Genomic DNA, 25,413 nt, shown 5'->3' on the forward strand with positions numbered 1-25,413 from the left:
ACATTCACCACAGGAATACCAGTCCTCAATCATCCGGGCAACGTGGTTGTAGGGAGAGCCATCACAACCTATCCACTGTCTTCCCTGCCTCAACCCTGCTTGATGACCTAGTGCTGTTATCCGTGAGTGTTATGGTAGGCGGAAATTGTGGATGGTGAGAGTCGACAAGACAATATGGATCAGACGTGGTCTTAAAACCCCCTAGATCACGGACCTCAAATTTACCCTTAGCAATACTGTCACTCATGGTTTCATCCGGGTTTGGTTGCGACAATGTCTGCAGAACATGTTTTATCTCAGACTGGATGAAAACATTAGTGTATTGCCACAGGTGTTGTTCACATGCTGAACTCATATCATTTAATTCAGTAGTGCAGTTAGCATCAGACACTGTGTAGAGCCAGTAAAAGGGTGAAAACGTTAACGAGGCCTGAATGTTGTTGTACGGGTTTTGTATGGCAATGGCATGGGTCATGATACTGCATTTTGACTTGAAGTTAAGTACAACCGGCACCCGTGGCGAGCCACCTCCTCGTGGTGGGTGCTGGGTAATGCTAAGAGCTCGCCGACACCCCCGTAGTGGACCCGGGGGGATATTTGGTCCACCAACCCGTTTGCCGTGGGTTGCGGCCCTGTGTCGGCGGAGAATGGGATCCTGGTGGTTGAGGGCAATGGGACCAGGACCAGTGTTCCTATTGCTCAACACACCACTTCGGCCCTGACTTCACCTAGACGGGTGGTTGAATGGGCCCGGTTCAACCAATCGGCTGGTCATGCCAAGCCCTGTACATGGATTTTATGTCATTGCACAGAATTTGATTTGGAATTGTTTACATTTTAGTCTTGGCTCCCTTTGTTCATAGAATATTATTTGACTTGATTTTTGATTACATGAACTTTGCCTAGAGTCTTATGCCCAGAAGGCGGTGGCTCATGGGCCAATCTGGTGGAACTGTTAATATTTTTAATGTTTCTGCTGGAGTATATCATCCGAGTATCCTTGGTGCTGTAAGCTGGAGGCCCGCTTGCTTTAGCATTGTCCTTGTGATACTCCGTGGTGGGTGGGGAGCTCGGATGACGAACCAATATACCAATAATCATGGAATACCAAACCCCTAACAAAAAAACAAAACGTCAACTGGAAAATGATGATCAACATCGACCCTGTATACAAATTGATCACTGGCCACGATTTTTGATTATTGAGACCCTTGACAAGACTCCTTTAAAATTAAATCCCTTTGCAATTTCAAAAGGTATCACTGGCATTGCAGGTGAGGTAAAAGATATCAAACGCTTGCGATCAGGTTCACTGCTGATTGAATGTAGCAGAAAACAACAAGCTACCAACCTATTATCAACTGATATGTTTGTCGGAGTCCCGGTATTAGTTTCTGCCCACAGAACACTGAATACAAGCAAAGGCATAGTTCGAGACCGTGTGCGTCTTCTAGCAGACATGACTGAGCTCGATATAATGTCCGAGATGAAAGATCAAGGAGTATCTTTCGTCAAACGTTTCACAACACGGAAAAATATTGTGACTGTCCAAACCAACACATGTCTGTTTCATTTTCAGCTCCAACACCTCCAAAGTCAATCAAAGCAGGTTACTGCAATCTCAATGTTGACTTATATATTCCAAATCCTCTGCGCTGCTTTAAGTGTCAGAAGTACGGACATGGTGTAAATACTTGCACATTGTCTGTTACGTGTGCTCACTGTGCTGAGAATTGTGACAGTATTCACAAAAAATGTGCAAACTGTTCAGGAAACCATTCATCCTTTTCGAAAGAATGTCCCATTTGGAAAAGGCAAATGGAAATTAACAAAATCAAATTTTCCAGGAACGTCAGTTTTGCTGAAGCAAGAAAGATTGTACAATCTACTGAAACTTACACACCTGTCACAAAAACACCTGAAACCTTATCAAAAGGAACAACTACGCCAGTACTAACTTCGTCAAGTTCATGTCAGACTGACCTGACATGGGTAAATTCAGATATTCCTCAGTCTATCTCTCCTGATCTTCCACAGTCTATCTCAGAACAGTCTACTCAGACAGACACAGCTCAGAATACACAAAAGACTGTATCTCCTTCATCAAAGTCTTCTTCCGATCACAAATCATCATCATCACCATCTCAGTCACACTCAAAGTCTCAATCGACAGCTGATAGTCAGCCACCTGTTAAAAGTAAACAGAAGCCTAAGCCTGATGCTTCGAAACAACAAAGTGACAGAGCTCCTAAAGGGTCACAGAACAAAATACAATTGTTCAATAAATATGGGTCTCTCGAAGATATGGACGTTTCTGAAAACGTCCATTCTAGGGCACATAGCTTGTCGCCCTCCAAAAGAGTGCGGGGCAGATCCCCAATAAATCCCCCCAAAAGATAGTTTATTCCAATATTATTCTACAGTGGAACTGCAGAGGACTGAGGACTAATTTACATGAATTACAGCTATTAGTCCAAGATTTTACACCTTCAGCGATATATCTCCAAGAGACATATTTAAAACAAACAGATACATTTGACCCTCGTCAATTTAATGCATATCATTGTTTTTCACCTCCGGGTGATAGGACCGCTGGCGGATCATCCATTCTAGTCAGACAAAACGCTATTCAAAGTCCTGTTCCACTTATTACTAATATGCAGGCTGTTGCAGTGAGAATTACTTTACATGTAGCTTTTACACTATGCTCTCTTTATATTTCGCCGTCTTCGACGTTCACTAAAACTGATCTTCAAGCTCTATATGACCAACTCCCGAAGCCCTGTGTTATAATGGGAGATTTGAATGGACACAACCCACTCTGGGGTAGTGTAACTACAAACACTAAAGGTAAAGTGTTGGAGGAATTTTGTTCTGACAATGATTTATGTATTTATAATGATGGTTCCAACACATATTTACACCCTGGTACAGGGACCTATTCTGCTCTTGACTTGTCATTGACAAACTCAGAACTATTAAATGAATTTGAATGGTCAGTCCACGATGACCTCTGTGGAAGTGACCATTTTCCTACTGTATTAAAAGCTGTAACTCCATCCGATGTTCCTCCATCATCAAGACGAAATTTTAAAAAGGCTAACTGGGCTTTATATGAAACACTGTGTGCTGAAAAACTTAAAGCTGAACGTTTTATTGACGTTTCTGATGCTATTAAATGCTTTTCTGAAGAACTTAACTCCATTGCTGATGAGTGTATACCAAAGTCCTCTGTAGTTCCACACATAAGAAAACCATGGTTCAACGATGAGTGCAAACAAGCTAGGAAGGCAAGAAAAAAAGCAGAACATTATTTCCGTCGCCATCCTATGGTGCATAATTTAAATAAATTTAAAATTTTAAATGCTAAAGCACAGCGTACTTTTAAACAGAACAAACGTCAATCTTGGCAAAATTATGAATCCAAAATAAATTCTCGGACCCCCATGTCCAAGGTATGGAACATGGTCCAGAAAATCAAAGGTAAAGGTACTAAATCTACTGTCCATCATCTTAAACATGGAGATCAATTGCTTACTGATAAATCAGATATTGCTAATAAACTAGGTGAAACCCTTGCTAAACACTCTTCCTCTTCAAATTATGTACCAAAATTCCAGCAATATCAAAAACAACAAGAAAAGAAAAGTATTAATTTCAATTTTGATAATGGGGAAGATTATAATGAAACTTTTTCTATTCATGAGCTCCATACTGCTTTTGATCAAGCTCACGACTCTGCTACAGGAGCTGATAACATACATTATCAACTCCTGAAGCACTTACCAGAATCCTGTTTAGAGACGCTCTTATATATATTTGATGATATTTGGACTTCCGGGAAATTTCCTTCTTCATGGCGTGATGCTATAGTGGTACCAATACCTAAACCTGGACGTGATCATACGGATCCGTCCAATTATCGTCCGATTTCATTGACAAGCTGTGTTTGCAAGACCATGGAACGCATGATAAATAATCGACTTGTTTGGTTTTTGGAAACTAATAACCTTATCACAGATATACAATGTGGTTTCCGGAAAAACAGAAGTACTGTCGATCACTTAGTGCGTTTGGAATCATTTGTAAAAAACGCGCTAATTAACAAACAACACGCTGTGTCTATCTTTTTTGATCTTGAAAAAGCATATGACACAACTTGGAAATATGGCATTTTACGAGATTTACATGACTTCGGTTTGCGAGGTCGTTTGCCTCAATTTCTAGCCAGGTTTTTAAATAACAGACAATTCCAGGTCCGTGTGGGTTCTACCCTGTCTGATCATTACAATCAGGATCAGGGTGTTCCACAAGGCAGTATTTTGTCAGTCACGCTATTTAGCATCAAGATCAACAGTTTATCTAAAGTTTTAAACGATTCAATTGATGGATCGTTATTTGTGGATGATTTTAATATTTCTTGTCGTGGTAAAAATATGCATACCATTGAACGGCAATTGCAGTTGTGTTTAAACAAGATTAATAAATGGTGTCTTGAAAACGGCTTTAAATTTTCTAAATCGAAAACAAACTGCATACATTTTTGTCGAAAATACAAACCACATAAAGACCCTGAACTATCTCTAGATGGGACGGCCATTAATGTTGTTAAGGAAGCCAAGTTCTTGGGTCTTATCTTTGATTCACATTTAACGTTTAAATCACTTAAAACTAAATGCCTGAAAGCACTTGACTTGTTGAAAGTGGTTTCAAATTCTAAATGGGGAGGGGATCAAGCTACCCTTCTCCATCTATATCGATCTCTCGTGCGTTCTAAACTTGACTATGGCTCCATTGTCTATGATGGAGCCTGCAAAAGCAACTTAAAACTATTAGATTCAGTCCATCATCAAGGTCTAAGACTTTTAGAACTTCACCTGTTGACAGCCTGTATGTCGAGGCTGATGAACCATCTCTTGAGCAGCGACGTATAAAATTAGTTTTACAGTATGTAACAAAACTATATTCAAATGAGTCAAACCCTGCATACGGTGATCAATCTGTGTTTTCAATCCTCTGTATGAGGATTTATACAATAAGAAGTCTTCTCTTGTTCCGCCTCTTGGTTTAAGAATAAAACCACTTATTTCTGCTGCCAGCATTGAGCTGGAAAATATAGCTCCTTCCCGTCTTCTTTCTTCTCCTCCTTGGCAGTTGATTAGGCCACAAGTTGACCTAACATTAACAACTTTTAAAAAATCGGAAACGAATGAATTACAGTATAAACAAGAATATAATCAACTGAAACATAAATATAGCAATTATAAACCCTTATTTAGAGATGGGTCCAAGGACGGTGGCGCTGTGGCTTGTGCCACTGTCATTGGATCCAGAACAATATCTTTTAGATTACCAGACAATAGTTCTATTTTTACAGCAGAAGCTAACGCCATTTTAAGAGCTCTTAAATATATTCAAAGACACCCGAAACGTAAACAGTATATAATATATTCCGACTCTCTTTCTTGCCTTCAGGCTATTAAAAACATTTCGTGTAAACATCCACTTTTAGTAGAAATTATTGAAATGTACAATAATCTTGCTACTGGCCAGTGCGACATCGTCCTTTGTTGGTTACCTAGTCACGTAGGCATTTCTGGTAACACAATGGCCGATCTTGCTGCTAAGGCGGCACTCAACAAATCTGTGACACCACTTCTTATTCCATACTCTGATTATAAAGCTACAATAAGATCTTATATCCGTGATCTGATGCAGAAGAAGTGGGACACCCAGGTAGGTATAAATAAATTACATGAAATAAAACCTTATATCGGTTATACTTACTTGGGTTGTCAGTCCAGATTTGAGGAGGTCATTATGCGACGATGTCGCATTGGCCATACGAGGTATACACATGAGTACTTCTTAAAAGGTTAGGATCCTCCGTTTTGTATCCCTTGTGATGAAAGAATCACAGTCAGGCATGCCCTGCTTGACTGTGTTGTAGATTCCATCACAAGGGATAAATATTTTAATTCACGAACTTTGAAGGATCTTTTTAATTCTGTTAGCTCTCATTTAATTATTGCATTTTTAAAAGAATTAGATTTGCTTAAAGAATTGTAAATAGATAAATATTTTATGCTTGGAAGTTTGAATTAGTAACTTAGAGTGTTAGTGGCTGTATCTTCAAGGGGGGTTAAAGTACAGTAAAAATATTGTCCTCCTGAGAGGGTACGTAAGTCCCAAAACATTTGAAGTCAAATTTGATCTTCCATTTTGTCTTAGCCGTAGAATATGTGTCATTTTAATTTGTGGCTAATCTTACATACAATCACCAGCAGCTGAGGGGATGATGTAAATCCAGCTAGGGACCATGCAGGTAGCAGAAGTACTGTAAGTCCCCATGGCCCCTGGTATGGTGATCTACCTTCAGTTGTTGGTGATCTATATAGCCTGTTTTGATATTGTATTGTCTGAATAGGAATATTAGTTTTAACTTTTCACGCTAGTTTTATTTCTTATTGTGATATTCTAGTTGTTTTACTGTCCGTCGTCGACAGGTTTTTATCATATACATAGATTTCTTTTTTAAGAATGCTCTCGTCACGATATGGCTGCAATACTGCCGATGTGACGTTAAATGTTAACTCACTCACTCACTCACGTTAAGTACAACCCTCCACTTTTTCTGTAGAACCTGGTTATTATCAAAGTAAATACAAACACTGCCTTCAGTGGACAATCTATTGGGGACGTTAGTTCCTCTCTCTATCCATTTCCGTATAGTCGTGTAAGTGCCACAAGGACTTGTACTGTGATGGAGTTGATGTGCACTTTCGTTGCCTGAGATAAAGTAGGGAAACATGTTTGAAACGAAGGCCAATGGTGTGACTATGTTGGGTGACACAAGAAAGTACATGTGATCAACGACTGTACACAGTACGCGCAAGGACTTGTCAGATTCTTCATTATCCAATGCATTCACATTGACATTAGCAAACGCTGTAAGAAATTCTAGCAACAGTGAATGTCTTTCTTTTAGTCACGGTGTCAACGCATAATTATGATGAAAAAACATCCCTTTGGTAATGCCTACATATCTCTGTGATGTCTGTTTGTATGCCGTTCCTCGCAAGTTTCCCCACTAACTCGCACAGATTGTTTATTTGTTCTTCACTGAGCCTGTCATTGTCAGTTGCTGTATTAATTGTCTCAATGGCGATGTCTTCTGGTGGGTGATAATTGTGGTTGGATGAAATGTTCCTTCATATAAGCTATGCAGGATGTGCATATATACGTTGATTTTACTTTTAGGTAGCCCAATTTTAAATGTGTGTCATGGATGGGCTTGACCCGTTTCTTTGAGGAAATTGTAGAAACACTGAACGATTAATATTTATTTTGTGCAAAAAGGTCATGACGGCTGCAACTGCACTTCCTGTTGTTGCAGCTGTAACAAGAAGATAATACACAGACGTGTCACTAATTTTTCTTTTGTTAATTACATGTATCACAATTTACATTTATCAGTTACGTTTATTTTGAATGCATGTGTACTTGTTTTCATGATTGAAAGTTCCTTTCCAACTGCTGTACTGTGTTCTGTCATGTATGCGATTTTCACAATGTGGAAATGGTCCTGAGAGCACACCATAGCTATTTCACGGTTTCCGACCCCTACATCGCATTACGTCCCCTTGCGGAAGTTTGTGTGCCAATCAAGTGGCAGTTCCGGTTTGGGTGCAGAGGGGAAAGATCGTTCCCCTAGGTGAGTGACATAAATGTACATACAAACATTAACTAAGCATGTTGACGGGCATAATTGCGCAAAATGGCGAGGCAGGTCATATTTACTTCGGACCAGTCGACCAAAATGCGGTAAATTCCCGGTGTTTGCATAACTAGCTGTTGTAAGGTGATGCAAACTGTACATTGCTCGCCCGTGTAGTGGAAAACGCGCGTTTTTATGCCCATAGCGAGCTCGTTCCATCCCTAAGATTAGGGATAATCACCGGAATGACCCATTATCCTTGTTTGTAGTGGTGCCCTGACTCTGTTCAATATTCCATGACAGGATGTAATTTGAGCCTTCTCACATGTTTACACTTGCAAGAATCAGAGTTACCTCCCATGGGTGCGGAGAAGTAGAACCTGGTCCAACACCGGAAAAAAAACCCACAGTGCTTATGCACAGTGGTTGTCACATTGTCACGCTCGTTGAACTTGACAATCTTCTTCCGTTTCCGATCATAGAAGTGGACCTCCCTATCAATAATCAGCCTGTTGATGCTCATTTTCGGCCTTTTCCCCGAATTCCGGGCCTGCACAAACATCTGCGAGAGGGCACTTCTATTCTCCCTTATCTTTTGCCGAAAATCCCCCGTTACCCTTAAATTAGAATCTGAATTGACCTTTTCACGGCTCCGCATGAAAATGTCACTCTTGTTTCTCGACAGAAGAAATTTGACGATGATATCGTTATTTCTCATTTTGGGATTGAGCCTATGGGCCCTTTCGATAATGATATCCTCAGTCTGTATTTACCGTATCCAGTTTGTCTCGAATCATGTCCCTTACTTTATTTTCACTTTTTGTGCAGAGTTTCATCTTTCTCTACCTCTATTCCATGAAACGGCAAGTTATTTCTTCTATTTCGGCACTCCAGATCTTCCAACTTTTCTTCCATTTTCGAGAGTGTTCGTTGTAACTGCAGGTTTGTTTGCACGAGGGACTCACGTTCAGATCACGTGCAGATTGGACGCCATCTTGTCAACCCTTACATTTAGCTCTTTACAGTTCTCGCTCATAATTTTCACATCATTTTTCAGTTCTCTTAATATCAAGATAGCCTCACTGTCCCTAGTCGCAAGTTCAGCATTGCCACTGTCACCTACTGCTAGAGTGTGCTGTACCTGTTGTAGTCGGGTGGTCGGGCCGGGGTTGGACTCGACGTCTCCACTTAGAAGGCTTAACCATGTTACGCTGAGCAAGTTAATAACCCTCAAAAATGTGAAAATGCCCTCTTCTTAATAAAATACCGTCCAATGTCCTTCTGGACTTATTTGGCTGCATAAAACGGCCTGTTCGTGCCCTGTACTGGACAAGGCAGTCTCCCATCATCGGATGTATGTATGTATGTACCTATGTATCTATGTATGTATCTATGTATGTATGTATCTATATATCTATGTATCTATCTATGTATGTATGTATATATATATATATCTATGTATGCATCTATGTGCGTATCTAGACATCTCTCTATCTATCTGTGTGCGCACATGTGCGTATGTGCGTATGAGATATTTCCTCTATACATTTAGCATTCGGTATGTATGTATGTATGTATGTATGTATGTATGTATGTATGTATGTATGTATGTATGTATGTATGTATGTATGTATGTATATTCAGGTAGGTGGGTAGGTAGGAACGGAGGTAGGTACGTACAAAATATAAAAAGAAACAAAACAAAAAACCCAACAACATTACAGGTGTTAAGTCATAATTACAAACAATGCTTGTATTTCAAACCTGTATCTTCAGAGAGATTGTAGCCGTTACAGTATGACTTCATTCATATACATTATGACGTCACAGTAGAGGGACAAGTTCAAAGCTTACAGTGGTTTTACTTTGGTTTGAACTTATCTATGAAGTAGTTTTCTTCTAAAATTCGTTTTAGTTGAATTTTTAACTTAATAAAAAAGGAAACGTTATGAATTTAATATCCTTTCCTTTGGTATAGACATCTAGATGCTTATTCAGTGGGATACATCGGGTTTCAGGTGACTTTATTTGTTGTTTATGGACACGAACCCGGGCTCTCATATTTTCTGATTGAGCAATATACTGTTCATTACTGCCTGCGTCATTACAACCTGACAGCTCAAAGGTACTGTGACAGCTCATGTTGTTGATGACTGGATTGTCTAGTCCAGACTCGATTATTTACAGACCGCCGCCATATACCTGGAATATTGCTGAGTGCGCCGTAAAACAAAACTCACGCACTCACTATGTATAACAAATCAGACAACACAAAGGCAAAAATGAAAGAGCATGAGCAAAATAAATGCTGTCAGTTTTAACATTTACCGAACCAGCTTAGTTATCTAAATTTATGAACTAACTGCAATCTCTACAATCTATAAGCTACCCAAGAGATGGAATCACAATAGGTGTACAGGATATTCTATCGGGTAACTAGATTTTGAGAAAACATTCGTGTGGGATAAAATCTATATTCCGAAATCAAAACGAGGTCATACCATGTGTGTCCACGTTAACACATTTACGACAGTAGTTTACGCCGGAAATTAGTCATTAACTCTCTCTTTCTCTCTCTCTCTCTCCCTCTCTCTCTCTCCCTCTCTCTCCCTCCCTCCCCTCTCTCGTGGTCGTATATACCTCTTGTAGGTCCACGTTAACACACCCGAATTTAATGAAACTATTTAGATTATGACGTCAATAGATAATGATACGCTAAACAGTGTTTGGTAAAACCGTCTTAATGATGTCATTTCCTAACTTAAATAGTGCATTAAGGATTTAATGCATCACAAGGGTCAGATGTAGACATTAGTAAATGGAGCAATGATACAATCGTATCCTGCAGCTGATTTTATCATAGTAAATAGTAGTAAATATTAGTAAATATTAGTAAATACCAGCACAGGGACACTGAAACATACAACGTGACGCATTCGTGTTATCATATCACACTGGTACTATTTATAGCTGCAACGCATATAGCATAGTCAAAAATATCCACAGTTCGCAGAAAAGCAAGGTTTTATGGAAACCGACTCCCTTTCATTCTTATAAGGAATAAGCCGCATAGAAAACCGAATGGTCGCCTTATCCCTTCAGTGCCCACACAACCAGCAGTCTTTTCCGGGGATTTTCTCAAGCAAATTGATTACGACAGCTTGTAGGTGCATGTTCGTCAAAATACACTGCTGTAAATAATCGCTCACAAATGAGTACAGTAGATATGCGTTTTTGTAAAATCATCAGCATGACGTGGTGGTAGAGGAACACTACCTGGTACGCCCATTCCCTGCATGTGTTCTTTTCAGGAGTGTATTGATATCGACAACTTAGGATTCCCCGAGAATCACATGCGGAGAGCGTTTGACTCATATATCCTGACGCTACGCTACCACGTCATGCACATGTCACTTGTGGAAATAACTTCCTGGTAGGGAAAACCAATCTTACATAGGCTTTCGGTGTCGTTGGATAAGAAATTACTGAAATATGCTATAACTGATCAAGATTTAATTATGACGATGTTTGTATTGTGATGTAGTTATAATATGTGTTTGTCACTACAAGAATGGAAGCAGTAAAATATTTCACATACTTAGCTGTGTTGGCAATAATTAAAACAATGAGGGTGTTGGCAATGAGGGTATGCTCGTACATTTCGCTGCAGATATATTATCTATGATAGGTCTGATTATGAAAACATAATTTGAAACTGGTTATAATGCCACTGAGGACACTGAGTTATAACAGCTTCACGAGAAATATTGTAACGAGTCGGCTGGTACGGATATATATCATTGAAAACGTCCCCATGCTGCCTGTAGTGATTTTCATTTGACTATCATGTCAAATATATCTATATACAAAGAACTTACTTAATCACTCCCTGATATATCTTTCGAGTGAATTAACTCCGATCTCAGCCCTTTGCAGCATTCCTGGAACGTCGTGTGTCACAAGGGGATTCGCATGTAGAGACCCTGGCCCAGATGCAAGCTGTTTTACACCAGACGAGTCAGGAGGCTAACAGGGGTATAAGGAGAGTGTTAGCTGCCGTGTTCTCATTTGGAGGCTGCGTTCGGTATTGACCTTGAATCATGTAAGACTCGCAGATTGGCATTTTGAATGTTTACATTCACCAATAAAATCAAGGAGTCAAAGGATTATACAGGTCAGAAAAAAACCCGTTTCTATCCTGGCCACCACGAGAGATTTCTAAACGCAATGAAAACTGGAACACAACCACATCTGACCCGTTTACTTTAATCCCATGCATTCGTTACTAGAGTGAGTGAGTGAGTTTAGTTTTACGCCGCTTTTAGCAATATTCCAGCAATATCACGGCGGGGGACACCAGAAAATGGGCTTCACACATTGTACCCATGTGGGGAATCGAACCCGTGTCTTCGGCGTGACGAACGAACGCTTTAACCACTAGGCTACCTCACCGCCCCCGGTTACTAGAAGCATATTCAGTTGCAATATCAATATGAACCTGTTCTCCGCGCTGAAACGACCCGAAGCCCAGATATACTTATTTAGTGTGGTGTAACAAACTGGTTTCTTGCAAAACGTTTCATGTTCACGCCGACTTCCCAACCACGTAGCAGCGTTTAAGCAGTAAGTTGTAATTGCTGAAACCATTGGATTGGATAAGCAATTATTGAAACATGCGATAATATTGATCATCATTTTATTATATCGATTAGTGTACATTCAGGTTTGCTTCTTTTCTCTACGAAACAGAATTACATAAGTTTGGTACGTAAAGTTAAGTAGAGAAGCTGTAAAATGTGCAACATTATTCTATTAATAAAATGTCTGTAAAAATATGTTGTACATAACATGTCAAAATTATGGGTGTTAATACTTTGACAGTGATTTATATTCCCGGCATTTACAAGATAATAGCACCCGCAAAACAAAGGATTATAAAAATGTAGACAGTAAACAACAGTGAAAATCACTCTAGAGAGACAGATAATTGTTAGTTTTGTCCCACTTTTTATGCAACAAATCGCTCAGCAATTATTGAGAGACACTACTGCTTAAAAATAAACACGAGTATGATATAAAAGATATGACATGAATACACAGCCTTGACACTATTAATGGTTGCTAAGGAACGGGCTACTACGTAAAGTATAAAACTGTTCATATAGAAAAGTGTCTTTATAGCGTATTGTCTAAGCAGTGATATTAGTTTTAACTTTCAAGGTTAGCTTTAAGTCTGTTTGTTGTATTCTAGTTGTTTTACTGCTTGTAAAATATACACATAGTCCATATAAGTGTTAAATGTTGTCGGGATATGGCTGATGTACTGCTGATGTGACGTCAAATAATTATCTCACTTACTCATTCTATGTTGACTCAAGTAAAACAATGGTTGAAATGCAGGTTTTCATAGTGTCCTGTTTCAAACCTCAGTGGCACCACCCAACACCGACACGAAGCAAAGGCAGTTATATGTGATCTGGGTAGAGGGTGAGTGAGGTAGCTCTCAGTATGATATTGCCCCTTAAACTGTCTACAATGTCAAAGCTCGCTGAGACCAGTTGATGAACGGTTGTGGCCTGGACGAGCATTTCGTTTCTCACTCCAATTCGACGTATAATTTTCAAAAGGTATTCCTGCAACTGTCTTGGCTTTCTAAAGTTGCACAGGCTGTTATGTGTGATCCATTCCATTGTCCTCTAGATATTTCTCAACACGCCGAGTCCAGTAGTTTCTGTTCATGGTCCTAACCATGATGAAAGAACGCACGTTTATTCGTTCTTCTTTCGCTCATGTTGACTAACTGCCCATATGTTCTGGTAACTACAATCCACTGTCTCGCCACCGGGGATGTCCAGCCTGAATCATCGTTTACACGAAGTTTTCGGGTATATTGCACTACGCCCATAAACAGCGCATCGCTCCGTGGCGAAGAATTTTGACTGCAGAATCTTCACCTCTTCCCCATATATCCGCAAAATAGTCTAGAATCGGCCAAATCATCGAGTCGGAGAGCTTCGTGTATACATCGAAAGCCATTTCTCCAAGGGGATTGAATTTAGCGATAACTAAACCTCTGTTGGCTGACTTCACCGCACACCTCGTCATTGCGTTATAATTCAGATCTTTTGAGAGCATGATTCCCAGGTATTGGTATTGTGCGCAAACATCCAGTTCTATCTCCCCGAAATTGAGGGTGATTTCGGTGTGTGGCAGTGAGGGTCTCAGAAGTGGACTACCTTTGATTTATCCCTGATCAATGACATTTGTTCTTATGGCACCAGCGTAGCAATAATCTATAATTCAGGTCATTTTCTGATTCGGCAATTAACACAATGTCGTCGGCATAGGCGAGAATAGAGATAACTTCATTTCCTATTTCATTACGTACGACTCTTCCCTGTTCAAAAATAGTATCTAAGAGTTCATTAATATTTTTAAGATTAAAAAGCAGTGGTGATAAAACACATCCTTGTCTTAGTGCTCGGCTGACACAAAAAACTCCCCTATAGACACGTACAGGGGCGTTACAGTTGATGTAACACATGCACACACATGCACTTCCTCTCCACACACGGTGGCTGAATGGGTGAGATGGTTGAATCCGTGATTTTTTTAATAACTCAAAAACAACCGATAAGATTGCTCAGATGTGTTTTAAATCATGTATACACCAAAGTAATGCCAGTCCCGGTCATGCTGTAGTGGTTTCAGCTGTGATAATGCAACAACCAGCTGATCCCCGGCATTGAGTTGCAGGAGTCCGTGGATGTTGCTGGAGTATTCCAGGGAACCGCCGTCAATGACGTCATTCTTATTCTCAGACATTGTGTCAGCAAGAGCAGGTTGACTCGTCTGTTTTACTGCATCGTACCTCATTACGGAATGGTGAAAATCAATTTCGGTGTCATCTCGATGATTCTTCTCTGTGTAAAATTTAACGTGGCTGTACACAACGTACACCCCTGTGGCGGGAACTATAATACTGCCATTCTCATACTCCATTCCATTATACTTCAGTTGACGTCCCCCAGGTCCGACAAAGGGTGCCCAGTTTCGTATGGCTGTGTCATTTTGATTCTCTGAATGAAATTGTTCACAGAGTCAGCAGAATTATTGCTTGTAATTCCTTAATTGCAGTGATATAAACGCACATCTGAAAAAAGTACCCATCGCCATGTTTGAGTTTTTGTTTGATGACAAAGCCACACTCCGCAAAATTGCAGTTACATGGTGCCGGTGTGAAAGTAATCGAGTCAGGACCAGACAAGCAAGTGATTAACATCATGATCATCAATATCAGTTGTGGATGGACATGAGTCAACCATGTCGGTGAGCGTGGATACCCGATCCCATTTGTCGCCTCTTACGACAAGCATGAAGATCAATCTAACACAAATCTTCACGTTACATAATTACATGTCACATAAGCACATCAGATCAAACGTATATATGTATCGGATATGATTTAAATGTATTGGTTAGGATTAAATGTATCGGTTAGGACTACGTGAACGTCTTACCAATATGTCCATCGAAGTCAAGTCCAGGAAAGTATGCTATAGGTGTCAGGAGGTTCCAAAAGGTTGGAGATATTTTTGACTGACTTCCACCTGTAAAATGTAATTTTCATAAACATAGCAGTCAAAACACAGGCTAGGGCAACTGTAGAAAAGTGATCATAAGATATCAAACTATATATCCTCGTCTTTCAACGGGATGGTGGGGTAGCTTAGTCATGCCTGAGGCTAGGGTCCGATTTCCCACATGGGAACAATGTGTGGACCCCATTTCTGGTGCCCTCCACTGTTATATTGCTGGAACATTCAAGCGGCGTAAAATCATACTCATTCACTCGTCTTTGAACTCATTGTTCCTTTTAGCGATGGTAAGAAACCTTTTAAATGTTTATATCCAACGGAAACTTGACAGGTGAATGTTTTGGATATATCAGAATAGAAAATAAGAACTGTTATGATTTGATCTGCTCACCTTTCTGTTTGGAATTACCAGTATCATCGTCATTTATTTTCTTCAGTTGTTCATCGTATATCTGTATAATGATCAAATTAGTGCTTTAGTTCAGTTAACTGTAGGTTCAGACAAGCTTAATCTATTCGTGAACACCTGGTAAGTGAATCATTCCTTCACAGGAAAAAGATCTCTTTTTTCTAAGGATATTGAAGACTAGGTACTCTTTGACATAAGTGTTGTATATATAACACAAGGGATTCCATGAAAACACACGTTCCTTTTTAAATGAACAATAGAAACCTTGATGTTTACAGACAAAAAAAATGTACGTCTAACATTCTTGGTGAAAGGTTAAGGAATGTCCAAATCATGTGTCTTCTTACCATGCCAATTTCTTGCTTCAATTTGTTTGTGTTTGGAGCCATTATGTTTTGATTGTTGGACACCACACAACAAATAACCGTTATACCCACTGCTATGTTCAACACAAGAAGTAGCACACAGCCAGCCTGCTGGAGCTGTTTCATTCTTAACGCTTTATGCCTTTCGATCCAATCCATTCTGTAACAAAAAATAGAAACATTTATTGTACCACCCAGGGACACGAGCTAACTAATGAGAGAGAGAGGGGGGCGGGGGGGGGGGGAGAGAGAGGGGGGGATGAGCGACAGAGAGAGAGAGAAATGTCACCTCCTGTGCAGGTTATGTGTATAATGCATTTGAAGAGCAGCACACGGCAGTACTGGCCTGTCATACACAGTCTCTGAAGCACATGTATCCAAGAAAGCCCACGCAAGTCTAGAGAACGTGGCAAGTCTAGATTTCCTTTGCTTCTGAAAATGAAGAAGGTCTCAGGGCCCCTTTTCATTACTAGTACACTTTATAGTTTGATACTATGAACGTTTTTACTGTAAAACATGTTCAGTTCTTAGAATATATATCCTAGTCTATCGAGAGTACAAATTATACCCAAAAGGCTTTGTGAGATAGATAATGATGATATCAACCATGCAATATATATTTTATAAACCACAAGTACCTACATTCCACCAAGACTATCTCAGTGTCATCACACACGACTCAACCAATTTGGGATACGTCATGATGCATTTATGTATTCATGTCATCCTATATATCGTTGCTACACTTGTTCCCACTTAATCAACACTTAATCTGTCATCTCGTGATCCCTTTCACATTACCGTTTACTTTAAATTCTTCGATCCTATTTGGGATGTTACAGCTGTACAATGTCAGCTTGGTCATACCTATTTGTATATATATTGCTTGCGTGGGCTCCGGACTACGAAAGCAAAAAGAACAAGTCCTGGCATTGCCCCAGTATCTGGTCAAGCTCCCTTGAAAAATCCCGCCAAACAAGGGTAGTCCTATCGGGTACCCACCCATTGTCGAGTAAACAAAGGCACAAAGTAGACAACAGGGTGATAATAGAATTTGGTCAGTTTCTTTAGTATTGTTGCATTTTCACTACCAATGTAGGATGTTACGACCCGTGAAAATCCCGTAAAACTGATCTTCAGTAACCATTGCTTTATTGTAATTCAGGTCCCGGGATAGAATAGGCCTTCAGCAACCCATGCTTGCCATAAAAGGCGACTATGCTTGTCGTAAGAGGCGACTAACTGGATTAGGTTGTCAGGCTCGCTGACTTGGTTGATACATACCATTGCATCCCATCTGAGCAAATCCACCTCCATGCAGTTAATCACTGGACTTTTCTGATCCACACTCGATTATTTACTTGCCGACGCAATATTGTTGGGGTATTGCTAAGTGCGGCGTAAAACTAAACTCACTCACTCACTAGTGTTACATTTAGACTTTAGCTTACAAATACCGGTTACAAAAAAAATGATTTATGAATTAATCTTCTAAAATTAGTCAATCACATCAGTACTATTTCAAAGTTCGCTAAATTTCCGCTAAATTTTCCAATTTTCCATTGTCCGGTTTCCACAGGAAGTTGACTAATCCTAAGTTTAAAAGACAAAGCCTCTCTAGATAATACGCAATAATATTCAGCTTCAATGTAGCTTTTCACTAAAAAAACCCTTGGTTTAGATGAAATATTTTCTCTTTTAGAACTCTCTTTATGCGTATAGTAGTTCTCAAGATAAAGGTAAATTTTATCATGTGAAAACACAGTTGATAACCAGATATTTTACCAACATAATTATTACCTGCTTGTATATACACTTTTTAATGTATAAGATCGATTCGTATGACACATTGTAAACAGTATAGTGCTTGTGAAATGAATTACATACAAGAAAAGAAATTTTAGTATTAAAATTACCCAGTCCTTGGTCCCTTTACACATTAGTTTCAGATATAAAGACTTTCACCCCCCTTCTCAGAATAGCATAAATAATGGAGATTTTCTTTACCTGGAAACAGATTTCTAATCGATTTCAAGTGTATCTGTTTGACAAAAGAGAACGTTTTAAAGCCCCTTATTGTATCTCCATGGACTCATATTGGGGCGCGTATCAATTATATAACACTGACATCTAATAGACCCAAAGGTCAGTTAGTGAGGTAAGCTAGGACTGGTGAAGTTTAACCCACAGTCTAAGATAACAATTATGTATGTTACATGAATTTAACAGCAAAGCGTGGAGAGCACGTTACATGAAAACTTTTGAGTGCGTCTAGGTGAGTGTCCACCTTTATATCTATCTTACACTGCAAAACATGTAACCCATTTACTCACTGTGACTAGATGGACCGTGCGTACAACACTTCTCGTGTAATATGGACATAATATTAGGCTTTTTCTTGGGGAGAAATGCAAAAAGTCTATGGACAAAACGAAAGTACTTTCCTAGTCTATTTATAGATGTGTCGTTAACGCCCACGTATGGAATACTGTAAGGGACATTCTCGCGATCTCGCAGAGAAACACGATCACGTGACTCCGCAGTGGCGGGACAGCTGTCGAACGCTCTGTTACGAACGTGAGATCGGTCTATGTCAGTATCCGCTTGATAAAAAAGCCAACAGCTAGAAATACTATCGCGCTCTGAGCGACAACCATGGGGGAACACAGGCATATTGGGACAAATCCACTTGCAAATATAGTTTTGATTATCTCAGTGTATAACTTGAGAACGTTGCACGGAAGAAACATATGTTGTTAGACCTAAGTCGCACTCAGCAATATTCCATCTTTATGGTGGCGATCTGAAAATAATCGATTCTAATTATATAAGCCAGGCAATCCAGTCATCGATATACGCAAGTGGGATACGAGATGACATGTGCCAACCGAGTCAGCGAGTCTGACCACCCCATCCCGTTAGTAGCCCCTTACGACAAGCATGGGTTGCTGAAGATCAGTTCTAACCCGGATCTTCATAGGTATGGCCCGGGTGAACTAAACCTGAACAAAAACTCCTTTTAGGCAGGTAAGTGTTTGAAGAAGACGCGGGCATTGTGACACCTTTCAAAAACAAAAGTTACTGTCATCCCCCACACGTTTTTTCTATTTTCATCAACGACCTTGCTAATGAAATTAATAATCTTGACTGTGGAGTGAGAATAGGGGATCGTGTTTTGAGCTTGTACTACAATAATAATGCCCTTATAGCGCCCGACGAATCGAGTTTACTACGTACGCTTGATGTAGTTACCGCTTGGTGCTCGAAAAGGAGGATGCTTGTAAACAGCGAAATTTAAAGTTAACCATTATCGTCCAAATCGGACACATTTAAGCGAACGAATTTTCAAACTCCACAAGGAGGTTGTATCTTGTTCAAATTCGTACACGTACTTAGGACTGTGGTTCCATGAACATTTAGATCTAAACTTTACTGTCAAGGAACTCGCTAAACCTGCTAATAGGGCTCTAAGGCTGATTATCAGCAAGTTCAGATCCGTCGGTGGAATGCCATCAACAGTCTTCAATTCCCCGAGTTTCGATTATTGTGCTTATCAATTAACCGCTGCTGTTCACTACCTTGATATCGTTTGTACGTTTACGTAACAGATTGTCGAATCCTTTCTGGCACTGACGAATATGGCCCTGAAGTCTCTCTTCTGGTAAGGAGATATACAATTTAATTAACCACATACTTTCGGCACCGCACATCCCTGCATGTGGGCATGTAGATGTGTAAAATGTGTATTGTACATGATATAAGAGATTGTCTATAATATCGTGTATAATGTTACTGCTTTAGTTGTGCAAATTTGGTAAAGATGTTCTTTGGTATTCTGGTATTCAGGCATTGAAGAATGACGCATGTCCACTGCTTGACATGAATAAAATGGCTATTAATGTTCACATGTATTTTCTTTCATTTCCTTTAGTAATTAAGTACTATTACACGTAATTTGTACATTCAAATATGATAATACCAGCGTACATGTAAGAACAGCGCATTAGTTCAGCAACAAACCAGTCACACTGCAGGGAACATTGACACTCGCAATACACAAGAAAAACAAGGAAAGTTGTGGCTCCATTTAATACCGTACAGACAGACAGACAAACAGTCAGACAGACTGCATGTCCTTCACTAATGTATATATGTTCGTATTGTATATTTTATGTTCATGTTTATAGGGGTTTTTGAAATACCTTTCCCAGCCTCTTACAGTCCAATAAAGAATCACCACACATAGTTTATTTTCTGACTTGTATATATATGCTTTACCTTATGAGATGAGACTAAAATGAAATATGTCTGTCTGACCCGTAATATTAATCAGATTGTGATTTTCAGTGCTTTAAAAAGCGCTTTTGTGTGGTGGAAATCAGCGCTATAATAATACATATTATCATGATAATTATGATTATTTTTATTACTTTTTTAAAAAAACGATATCTTTAATGAGACACCATGAATATAATACATTCAAACTACATTGGGAGACTCAATAGTTCAACTGATTCAATCGTACTATCGCCCGAGCTATGTTCTGTCACAACCTGAGCATACGGTCGTTTAAAATGCAGTCTGCATAATAATGAACAATATGTCAATTCTTTCATATCAATACACTTAATGTGTTTTTCAAAGGAAGCCGTATTTGTTACAAAACATGTTGATTTAAATATACCTTTGTCACTAAAGAACTATTACAAGAAATGATTTATGTAAACTGAAGTGTAATTATAATTCATAAAGTGAACGTACTAGTGAATTTGCTTGAAAACGTATTTGTGATTGTCGGCTTGTGTAGTTTCATAACTTCAGCCATGAGAATATTTACCCGCTGATTTTGAATATCTATAAGAAGTACACTCAACACCACAAACTCATTATGCAGGGATCAACTTGATTTTCTTCTTCTAGAATTATAAAAATGTGTTTCCGAATTGACTCTAGTTATAAATTATGTAGAGTAGTAAAACTGATTTAAGCTTCAGGCCAGTCTAAGTAAACTTATCCTCAGTACTTTTCGTTACACTCCACCACTGAGTCTAACAAAACGTTATGGGAGGTCGCGTCAGGTAACCTTTGAGATTGACCAATCAGATCACAGCTTATCAAATCGCGAAGGTGCACATTCACACATACCTTTTGAACTTTATATCTCGAAAGGGTTCATACCCGAACGATTCCGAATGCTATTTAGCGAACGCTCGCTTCCGGGCGATGCACACGGCTTTCGTACAACCATGACAACGGTGAGTAAACAGTCGCTGAAAATGGTGTTTTTGGCAATATTCAAGGATGTCATCTTGCGGAAATATTAGCTAATGGTAGCCATGTCAACAGAAACTCCAAAGCGTATATATTGCCGGTCAAATAATTGTGTTATATGCGGATTTTTGTTTGTGGAGAGATCTGTGTCAGTGAGCTCAATATTTTGAAAGTACCTCCGACTCCCAAATACTAGCTGTTGTCTGATTGGTTAAATCTATTTAACCGTCTCGCGTTTGATTGGATGGTCATTGGTCGGTCAAAGGTTACCTGACGCGACCTTCTACTAGGTTTTGTTAGACTCAGTAGTGGAGTGTAACGAAATACACTGAGACTAAGTTTACTTAGACTGGCTTCAGGCTTTCATGAAATATATTCACAACTGCAGAACACTTTCATTATTTTCATCTTCTATTTATCCGTCCACCCCACTCCTTTCCACTTATGTGCTGATTTAAATGGGACATGACAAATATGGTCAGAAAAATAGTATGGCCTCGTTGTCGACAGTCAGTGTTCACAATACAGTATAGCTCCAACCTTGTTTCCATGAATCCGTTACATCTGAGAATACGTTTGATCAGATTGAACTTGCATCCTAACTTATTGTTAACTGACCGTTATCGTAAGTCTTAATGCAACAGGAAGGAAACACGTCAGCGCAACAGGAAGGAAACATATTTCCGAGAAACATAGACAGCATAGTTAGCTGTGACATCAATCTTTCCCATTTCTTGTTTTGCCGGTATTGTAGTCGATCGTGACGTTCTGGCTGAACAGCATCATGTAATATTAAATGGCTTATGACATAAATCAAGAGCATCTGAAACAACTACGTGCTATACGTTGACGAGACTGGTGTCCAAACATAAAAAAACTACAAAACAACAGTTATGGTCCAGTGCACAGATACCACATGCGCTCACACACAGAGACTGAAATTGACAAGAGATCACAATGATGTAATGTTTGCACTGACGGTATCATACTATGATTCATCGATGATAATCTAAAACAGAAGCGTCTGATCAGATAGAATTTATAAAATCTAAAAATAGATTCCAAATGGAACCGAATTCGTTTACGTACCTTATATGGAAACGTCTGCCATTGATGTAATCAAGTGAACGTTAGAGAATTGCCAGATAAAAGGCTTAGTCTCTGAAATCATTGTTTCAACAGCAACAGCGAACTCTACACAAATTGGAAAGGACTCCGGATGATGGGTGTACTCAAAAGTCAAGACAAATTATAATGGGTCTATTCACGGACTGTAGCTGAAAGAAGTACGTATATTTCTCCATGTCGGTCGTCCCCGTCCTAGCCCCTACACTCGAGAATGGCTTCAGTGGAAGTAGCAATTCTCAGAGAATTCGTGCTATTTATAGAAGCATTACGTAACGTGTTGTTGGCAACCTGTTAAGCAATTATTTTTCCCTTCAACATTCAGTCCCGCGCATACATGTCCGGGGTAGAATAGGCCTTCAGCAATCCATGCTTGCTATGAAAGGCTACTATGCTTGTCGTAAGAGACGACTAACGGGAGCGGGTGGTCATGCTCACTGACTTGGTGCATACATGTCTTCGGTTCCCAATTGCACAGATCGATGCTCATGTTGTTGACCACTGGATTGTCTGGTACAGACTCGATTATTTGCACACTGCCATCGTATAGCTGGAATATTGCGGCGTAAAACTAAACTCACTCATTCACTCACATTTGAGGCAGTGTATGTGACTCTCATCCACCGACAATTCTAATTTTATTGCACCCCCAACCACCACTTTTTTCCTTCATTTCAGCACCGAACCTAAGGCGTACCGCCTCATCATATGAAGTGACAGTGTATGACATAAGCCAAAAACCCAGACAGACATCTGGGGTGGAAACGTGAAAATGTTACCAGCCCAAACTGGATTTAACCAGACTGCACAAATTAATTTTCATATGCAGCTCTATAATGTAACGCTGAATTCGAAAAATAAATCATAAGATATGATGAATTTACACTGATGCATGGGACATGTTATCCGATTATTTTTTTAACAGACCATCGAGTGGGCTTGCTGTAAATTTAGACCGTCCATCAGAAGTTTAGTTCATCACGAGCGGTCGGACGGCCGTATTTCATACAATGTTTTTAATAACACCCTGCCACAATTAGAAAGAACGTACGAAATTATAATAATAATTACAATATGAGAGAATCAAGAATATTATTCAGATAATTTTGTTTTAAGCAAGTTGTTTTTTTTTTTCTTTTCTTTTCACCCGACCGACCGATACATGTTCAGAATGTGTTGGCTATTTGTTACACATAAAAATAAAATAAGCCCTTACATATAAAAGTTATACCTTCAGGTCTGTTTCAATTAAGACGGCCCTGTCCGGGTTTGCTTGCGAGGTTCGTATAATATGACAACTAGGATACTGTTTGTCAGCTTCATTTGAACCATAACAGATTCATGAATATGCATTGCAAATGAGAGTTCTGAAATTCTCCATATAATGATATGTACACATTTGAATTGAACACGTAAATGTTTCCACAGACAGTTGATGAAATGGTTATTGGTCCTTTCAGAGAGAGAGAGAGAGAGATAGAGAGAGAGAGAGAGAGAGAGAAGCCTCGAGCACGTCTCGCGACCTCTGATCATGAGCATACTTGGTGTCATTACCTTCACACCTGTGAACGATGATAGCTGATTTCTGCCACCTGTTTAAGATGTTTCTAGATGATCCGTTATTTTGTGCCTTGTTAACTGACATGCTACCGCATCGTTAGCCCCACTGTCTCCGCGAGTACGTGTCGATCGAATGGGTACCATGGAGCACTCTCTCTCTCACACACACAACCGCAGATACACACAGAGCAATTCGTGAGTGTTGCTAGCCTTAAATCGGAATTTACCGACTGACACGTCAAGTCAAAAGAGAGTTGTCTCCCATCGACTGTATCTGGTTTGTCAGAAAGTAGTGTGCTTGCGCCCCCCCCCCCCCCCCCCCCCCCCTCTGTGTGTGTGTGTGTGTGTGAGTGTGTGCGCGCGCCATCTCTTCGGTATCCGTCAGTTCCTATACATAACAAATATGTGTTACTTCACGGAATATGATGATATCATATAGCTCTGATTGCCCGGGTTTTAACTGATCTTCAATAACCCATGCTTGCCACATTAAGCGGCCACTCGCTGACTTGGCTCACATTTGTTCGTATCTCCATTGGATAGATTGATGTTGATCACTGGGTTATCTGTTCCAGCCACGATTATTTACATACCGCCCCCCACACAGCTCCAAGTTCCTCTTCGTCCTCCATATACCTGTTTTCCTACGACCCTCAGTATGTGCTGTGCTATTTGACTTACACCTTTAAATGAGATATTACGGTTTGGGAGAGTAGAGGAATTGTGGTTGGTCCGATGGATCAGGGACTTTAATTGTTTATTGAAGATAAAGTGTAGACCAACCCGCTGCAAACATGGATGTAGTGTTTTATAAGTCAGAAGCGGTTATTGCAAATAGACGTTCACCCCTCCTCTTGTTCATTATGCGTAACAATCGGTGTGGTAGCTAAGTGGCCAGAGTGCTTGCTCGTCATGCCGAAGGCTGGGTTCGAATCTCACTATGGGTAGAATGAGTGAAATTTGTAACCCGCCGTGAGTGTAACACACTACTTGTTTATCTTTGCTGTATTCAAATATCAAATTTCGTGTATTCGAGTATTTCTAAAAGATTTTCTTTCATATCAAGGAGCTTTATGTGCACACTGTGAGATCGCTTGTAAGGAATGGTAGGTGCGTGTGTAGGTGTGTGTGTGTGTGTGTGTGTGTGTGTGTGTGTGTGTGTGTGAGTGTATGTGTGAGTGTGTGTGTGAGTGTATGTGTGAGTGTATGTGTGAGTGTGTGTGTGTGAGTGTATGTGTGAGTGTGTGTGTGAGTGAGTGAGTGAGTGAGTGTGTGTGTGTATGAGTGAGTGAGTGTGTGTGTGTGTGTGTGTGTGTCAGATCGATGTTTATGCTGTTCATCACAGAATACTGACTGCCGCCTCATTGA

General features: G+C 39.8%; 1 protein-coding gene and 1 long non-coding RNA gene across 5 annotated transcripts; one reads left to right on the forward strand and one right to left on the reverse strand.

The window, feature by feature from the left end:
* Window positions 1–12,399: 12,399 nt before the first annotated feature.
* Window positions 12,400–24,246, reverse strand: LOC137269776 (tumor necrosis factor-like). 4 transcript variants are annotated; one of them, XM_067803605.1, is made up of 5 exons: window positions 24,040–24,246; window positions 16,072–16,249; window positions 15,707–15,767; window positions 15,238–15,327; window positions 12,400–14,796 (listed from the first exon to the last, which is right to left on the reverse strand). In XM_067803605.1, the coding sequence occupies exons 2-5, from the start codon at window positions 16,246–16,248 to the stop codon at window positions 14,372–14,374; spliced, it is 753 nt and encodes a 250-aa protein (XP_067659706.1). In that variant the 5' UTR covers window position 16,249; window positions 24,040–24,246; the 3' UTR covers window positions 12,400–14,371. The 4 variants fall into 4 exon arrangements, with proteins under 4 accessions (XP_067659706.1, XP_067659705.1, XP_067659704.1 ...); XM_067803604.1 differs by lacking the exon at window positions 24,040–24,246 and adding an exon at window positions 22,450–22,682; XM_067803603.1 differs by lacking the exon at window positions 24,040–24,246 and adding an exon at window positions 18,423–18,512.
* LOC137269779 (uncharacterized) lies at window positions 19,696–23,374 on the forward strand. Its single transcript, XR_010955058.1, has 3 exons — window positions 19,696–19,750; window positions 22,543–22,646; window positions 23,164–23,374. It is a non-coding gene; the product is annotated as an uncharacterized lncRNA (long non-coding RNA).
* Window positions 24,247–25,413: the final 1,167 nt, after the last annotated feature.

The sequence above is a fragment of the Haliotis asinina genome, unplaced genomic scaffold, assembly GCF_037392515.1.
Source record: "Haliotis asinina isolate JCU_RB_2024 unplaced genomic scaffold, JCU_Hal_asi_v2 scaffold_17, whole genome shotgun sequence".
Classification (NCBI taxonomy): Eukaryota; Metazoa; Mollusca; class Gastropoda; order Lepetellida; family Haliotidae; genus Haliotis; species Haliotis asinina.